Raw genomic sequence first — 6,719 nt, 5'->3', positions numbered from 1 at the left:
GGTCTGGACCTGATTTAGTCCTGGTTCAGTCCTGGTTCAGTCCTGGTTTAGTCCTGGTTCAGTTCAGTCCTGGTTTAGACCTGGTTTAGTCCTGGTTCAGTCCTGGTTTAGTCCTCGGTTCAGTCCTGGTTCAGTCCTGGTTTTAGACCTGGTTTAGTCCTGGTTTAGTCCTGGTTCAGTCCTGGTTCAGTCCTGGTTCAGTCTGGTTTAGACCTGGTTTAGTCCTGGTTTAGTCCTGGTTCAGTCCTGGTTCAGTCCTGGTTTAGTCCTGGTTCAGTCCTGGTTCAGTCCTGGTTTAGTCCTGGTTTAGTCCTGGTTTCAGTCCTGGTTCAGTCCTGGTTTAGTCCTGGTTTAGTCCTGGTTCAGTCCTGGTTTAGTCCTGGTTCAGTCCTGGTTCAGTCCTGGTTCAGTCCTGGTTTAGTCCTGGTTTAGACCTGGTTTAGTCCTGGTTTAGTCCTGGTTTAGTTTTTAGACCTGGTTCAGTCCTGGTTTAGACCTGGTTTAGTCCTGGTTTAGTCCTGGTTTAGACCTGGTTTAGTCCTGGTTTAGTCCTGGTTCAGTCCTGGTTTAGTCCTGGTTTAGTCCTGGTTCAGTCCTGGTTCAGTCCTGGTTCAGTCCTGGTTTAGTCCTGGTTTAGTCCTGGTTTAGTCCTGGTTCAGTCCTGGTTTAGTCCTGGTTTAGTCCTGGTTCAGTCCTGGTTTAGTCCTGGTTCAGTCCTGGTTCAGTCCTGGTTCAGACCTGGTTTAGTCCTGGTTTAGACCTGGTTTAGTCCTGGTTTAGACCTGGTTTAGTCCTGGTTTAGACCTGGTTTAGACCTGGTTCAGTCCTGGTTTAGTCCTGGTTCAGTCCTGGTTTAGACCTGGTTCAGTCCTGGTTCAGACCTGGTTTAGACCTGGTTTAGTCCTGGTTCAGTCCTGGTTTAGACCTGGTTTAGACCTGGTTTAGTCCTGGTTTAGACCTGGTTTAGTCCTGGTTCAGTCCTGGTTCAGTCCTGGTTCAGTCCTGGTTCAGTCCTGGTTTAGACCTGATTTAGACCTGATTTAGACCTGGTTTAGTCCTGGTTTAGACCTGGTTCAGTCCTGGTTTAGTCCTGGTTTAGTCCTGGTTCAGTCTTGTTTTTCAGGATGTTTACAAAGCGCCCACATCTGCAGACAGAGGACAGGAAGTGACATCACGGTTGTGTCTTACGTAACTCCGCCTCCTCCTCACATCTGGACACTTCATTTAGTCTTAAATTATAAAAACTCTAAACGACGAGACTCAAACCTGCGGCTTTTTATTCAAATCAAACTTTAAAAGATCCAAAATGACTCATCCCCAAGAGAAACTCGTCAAACCCGGCCCGGCCTAGTCCCGGTCTAACCCCGGACTGAAAGAGACCTTGTTTAGACCTGGTTTAGTTCTGAAGTCCATGTTTATGGAATTTATATTTGGCCCATGAAAAGACTCGAGGTTTTTACACACGAATAAATATTCATGTTTCCTGTTCTACTGGAAAACCAGGACTAAACCAGGACTAAACCAGGACTAAACCAGACTAACCAGGACTAAACCAGGACTAAACCAGGACTAAACCAGGTCTAAACCAGGGACTAAACCAGGACTAAACCAGGACTAAAACCAGGACTAAACCAGGACTAAACCAGGACTAACCAGGTCTAAACCAGGACTAAACCAGGTCTAACCAGGAAACCAGGACTAAACCAGGACTAAACCAGGTCTAAACCAGGACTAAACCAGGACTGAACCAGGTCTAAACCAGGTCTAAACCAGGACTAAACCAGGTCTAAACCAGGTCTAAACCAGGACTAAACCAGGACTGAACCAGGTCTAAACCAGGTCTAAACCAGGACTAAACCAGGACTAAACCCAGGTCTAAACCAGGACTAAACCAGGACTAACCAGGACTAAACCAGGTCTAAACCAGGACTGAACCAGGACTGAAACCAGGACTAAACCAGGACTAAACCAGGACTGAACCAGGTCTAAACCAGGACTAACCAGGACTAAACCAGGACTAACCAGGTCTAAACCAGGTCTAAACCAGGACTAAACCAGGTCTAAAACCAGGACTAAACCAGGACTAAACCAGGACTAAACCAGGTCTAAACCAGGTCTAAACCAGGACTAAACCAGGACTAAACCAGGACTAAACCAGGACTGAACCAGGTCTAAACCAGGACTAAACCAGGTCTAAACCAGGTCTAAACCAGGACTAAACCAGGACTAAACCAGGTCTAAACCAGGACTAAACCAGGACTAAACCAGGACTAAACCAGGTCTAAACCAGGACTAAACCAGGACTAAACCAGGACTGAACCAGGTCTAAACCAGGACTGAACCAGGACTAAACCAGGACTGAACCAGGTCTAAACCAGGTCTAAACCAGGAAACCAGGTCTAAACCAGGACTAAACCAGGACTAAACCAGGACTAAACCAGGTCTAAACCAGGACTAAACCAGGACTAAACCAGGTCTAAACCAGGTCTAAACCAGGTCTAAACCAGGTCTAAACCAGGACTAAACCAGGACTAAACCAGGTCTAAACCAGGACTAGTTCAGGATTGAAACATGTTTGAACAAAACCATGAACAGGACCACACATCATATTTATGGGGCTTGCCTCTCCACAGATCTGACCTGTAATCTTGTACTGGTGTAACTGTATCTCCAGAGTTTAATGAGATGTCCCAGGTTGTGGCATTAAACTGATCTGTTGCCATGGAAACGGCAGATAACAGCAGCAGGACACAGAAGAATGAACCGTTTGTTTTTCAATGTTTTTTTAAAGATAAAACTCCCCGTGGGTCCTGAGCCTGGTCCTGGTCTCTGGTCCTCGGTCTGGTCTTTGGTCTGGTCTCTGGTCTGGTCTCTGGTCTGATCTTTGGTCTGGTCTGGTCTCTGGTCCTTGGTCTGGTCCTTGGTCTGGTCTGGTCTGGTCCCTGGTCCCTGGTCGGTCTGGTCCTGGTCCTGGTTTCTGGTCTGGTCCTGGTCTGGTCTCTGGTCTGGTCCCTGGTCCTCGGTCTGGTCCTGGTCTGGTCCTGGTCCTCGGTCTGGTCCTTGGTCTGGTCCTGGTCCTGGTCCTGGTCCTGGTGGTCTGGTCCTGGTCCTGGTCCTGGTCTGGTCCTGGTCCTCGGTCTGGTCCTGGTCCTGGTCCTGGTCCTGGTCTGGTCCTGGTCTTGGTCTGGTCCTCGGTCTGGTCCTGGTCCTTGGTCTGGTCCTGGTCTGGTCCTGGTCCTTGGTCTGGTCCTGGTCCTTGGTCTGGTCCTCTGGTCTGGTCCTTGGTCTGGTCCTGGTCCTCCTGGTCTGGTCCTGGTCCTTGGTCTGGTCCTGGTCCTCGGTCTGGTCCTGGTCCTGGTCTGGTCCTGGTCCTTGGTCTGGTCCTGGTCTGGTCCTGGTCTGGTCCTGGTCTGGTCCTGGTCCGGGTTCAGACTTGTTGTCACATATTTCTCGTGTTTTATCTCTGTGTTAATCTTCGGAGGATCTGATGATGTTTGGAACCGGCTCAGACACGTTCAGATCCAGAACCAAAATAAAATCTGACCTGGATTCAGATCCGGAAACATTTGATTAAACTGAAGATTTTCCAAATTAATTTTTTTCCTTCAAGTCAAAATATCTGGAAATCTGAAAAATCCACAAACACTGAAACAAAATCAGGTTTTATTAAAGAAAAAATAATTAAAGCGATACGATCTGTAAACCAGGACTAAACCAGGACTAAACCAGAACTAAACCAGAACTAAACCAGAACTAAACCAGGACTAAACCAGAACTAAACCAGAACTAAACCAGAACTAAACCAGGACTAAACTAAACCAGGACTAAACCAGAACTAAACCAGGACTAAACCAGGGACTAAACCAGAACTAAACCAGGACTAAACCAGGACTAAACCAGGACTAAACCAGGACTAAACCAGAACTAAACCAGGACTAAACCAGGACTAAACCAGGAACTAAACCAGAACTAAACCAGACTAAACCAGGACTAAACCAGAACTAAACCAGGACTAAACCAGGACTAAACCAGGACTAAACCAGAACTAAACCAGGACTAAACCAGGACTAAACCCATTCTGAACCAGGTTTGAATCAAGACTTAACCAGGTCAAAACATCTGCTTGTAGACCAAACCAGGTCTGAACTGGGTCTGACTCAGATCTGATTAAACCAGGTCTAAACCAGGTCTAAACCAGGACTGAACCAGGACTGAACCAGGACTGAACCAGAACTAAACCAGGACTAAATGAGGACCTCCGTGTTTGAGTCGTGTTTTTATGTTTTGTGTTTTTTCAGTATTTCAAATGTGGAAACCTCCAGAGTGAAAAGGTCAGAGCCAAAACAAACACACCTGTGTCTGAACCAGGACTAAACCAGGACTAAACCAGGACTGAACCAGGACTAAACCAGGACTAAACCAGGACTGAACCAGGACTAAACCAGGACTGAACCAGGACTGAACCAGGACTAAACCAGGACTAGACCAGGACTGAAACCAGGACTGAACCAGGACTAAACCAGGACTAAACCAGGTCTAGACCAGGTCTAGACCAGGACTCAGACTTGTGCAGTGACTTTGACTTTGGGAGTTAAGAGGATCTGAACCATCGGTGGATCAGATTCTGCTGACGACACTGCACCAGGATCAGACGCACAAACACACACACAGAGACACACACACACACACACACACAGACACACACACACACAGACACACACACAGACACACACACACACACACAAAAACACATCTCTATTTCAAATATAAAACACACTTTTTGTTTCCTGTTTCATGTTTTCTATAAAAATTTACTTCACAAAAAGTTTATGTAGAACATGTAGAGTTCCTGCAGGTTCAGTCCGGTCCGGTCTGGTCTGGTCTGGTCCGGTCTGGTCTGGTCCGGTTTGTCCTGGTTTGGTCCAGATTTTATCCCGACTCTGCTGACTCAGCTGTTTGAGTTTAAATCTCAGACACAAAAATCTGCCCCAAACTCCTCAAACCAAACAAACTTCACATGTGAAATATTCAGATTTTAAACCCCGAGGAAATGATCTGTGTGTGTGTGATTTCAGATCAGTGTGTGTGATTTGAGATCAGTGTGTGTGTGATTTCAGATCAGTCTGTGTGATTTGAGATCAGTGTGTGTGATTTGAGATCAGTCTGTGTGATTTGAGATCAGTGTGTGTGATTTGAGATCAGTCTGTGGTGATTTGAGATCAGTGTGTGTGATTTGAGATCAGTCTGTGGTGATTTGAGATCAGTGTGTGTGATTTGAGATCAGTCTGTGTGATTTGAGATCAGTCTGTGTGATTTGAGATCAGTCTGTGGTGATTTGAGATCAGTCTGTGTGATTTTAAACTCTGCAGCAGATTTAGGTCAAACTTTTGGATGACTCAGTTTTTCTTCAAATTCCAAAGAGACGAAATCATGAGAAACAGAGTCCAGAGTTTCAGCGATTCAGCATTTCAGAGTCTAAACCCACACTAACCCCGGACTAAACCTGGACTAAACCTGACCTAAACCTAGACTAGACCAGCACTAAACCCTGACCAAATCAAGCCTACATCAGGACTTAACCGGGCTAAAATCTGGACCAAACCAGGACAAACCCATGTGAACAGAAACAGCAGAGTCAGCAAAACTACACACACAAATGTACAGGACCAGACCAGGACCGGACCAGGACCGGACCAGGACTGGACCAGGACCGGACCAGGACTGGACCAGGACCGGACCAGGACTGGACCAGGACCGGACCAGGACCGGACCAGGACTGGACCAGACCAGGACCGGACCAGGACCGGACCAGGACCGGACCAGGACTAGACCAGGACCGGACCAGGACCGGACCAGGACTAGACCAGGACTAGACCAGGACTAGACCAGGACTGGACCATGATCAGGAGGGCACAGGGTCAGAGCAGTTCACAGTGTAACTGCTGCAGACACGACACATGAGCAGAGACAAACTCCAGACTCTGTGCCGTGGAGCAAGACACCTCACCCCAGGACTGAGACAGAGGAGTAGAGTGAGGGTCAGAGGAGGGTCAGAGGAGGGTCAGAGGGTCAGAGGATGGACTCGTGACCCTCAGTCTCCTCCGGTGTTTTCAGGTCATGACAGGTCACGTGACTCAGAGTCTGCGTCTCTTTTCTAACTTCTCTTCTATAAATCTTCATTTATATAATGATTTAATATTCTCTTCTTCTTCTTCTGTGACTTTTGAAACTTTTTGTCACTTTTGTGAGTGCGCGTGCGTGTACTCACCTCCGCCGCACGCGCCGCGCTGCACGGCGATCACGCTCGGCTGCTGGAGGCTCGCGCGCTTCAGTTCGCAGATGTTCCGGTACGAGTTTCCGTCGCTGCCGCACACGGGCTCCGGGCTCGCGCACACGCACGTGCCCAGGTTCCCTCTGCGTCTGACGGTGGCGGACACCTGCACCGCGCCGGGCGGGAGCGCGCAGCGCGTGCCCTCCGGACAGTCCGCGTCCGCCGCGCACGCCTCACCCTCGCCGCTCGCGCACACGGGACAGCACGAGCACTTGTCCAGCGCGTCCGCGTGCAGGCAGTCCGCGGGAAGAGGCGCGCACGCGGACTTGTCGCACTTGTCCGGACACGGGAGCGCGCGTCTGTCTCTGCCGCATTGTCCGCGCGGCACGAGCAGGAGGAGCGGCAGGAGGAGCGGCAGGAGGAGCGGCAGCGATAGAGACACGCGCAT

General features: G+C 49.0%; 1 protein-coding gene across 1 annotated transcript in view; it reads right to left on the bottom strand.

The window, feature by feature from the left end:
• The window catches only part of LOC110162901 (serine protease HTRA1B-like), a 30,653-nt gene extending 23,934 nt beyond the window's left edge, over positions 1-6,719 (bottom strand). Inside the window, exon 1 of the mRNA XM_055149947.1 lies at positions 6,269-6,719. Within this exon, the coding sequence (XP_055005922.1) occupies positions 6,269-6,719 (451 nt within the window). The remainder of the gene's footprint in view (positions 1-6,268) is intronic.

Source organism: Boleophthalmus pectinirostris, unplaced genomic scaffold, assembly GCF_026225935.1.
Source record: "Boleophthalmus pectinirostris isolate CB_2022bp ecotype Guang Dong unplaced genomic scaffold, ASM2622593v1 HiC_scaffold_14, whole genome shotgun sequence".
NCBI classification, from domain to species: Eukaryota; Metazoa; Chordata; class Actinopteri; order Gobiiformes; family Gobiidae; genus Boleophthalmus; species Boleophthalmus pectinirostris.
The sequence above is the reverse complement of the archived record's forward strand: the minus strand, read 5'-3'. Positions and strand labels throughout refer to the sequence as shown.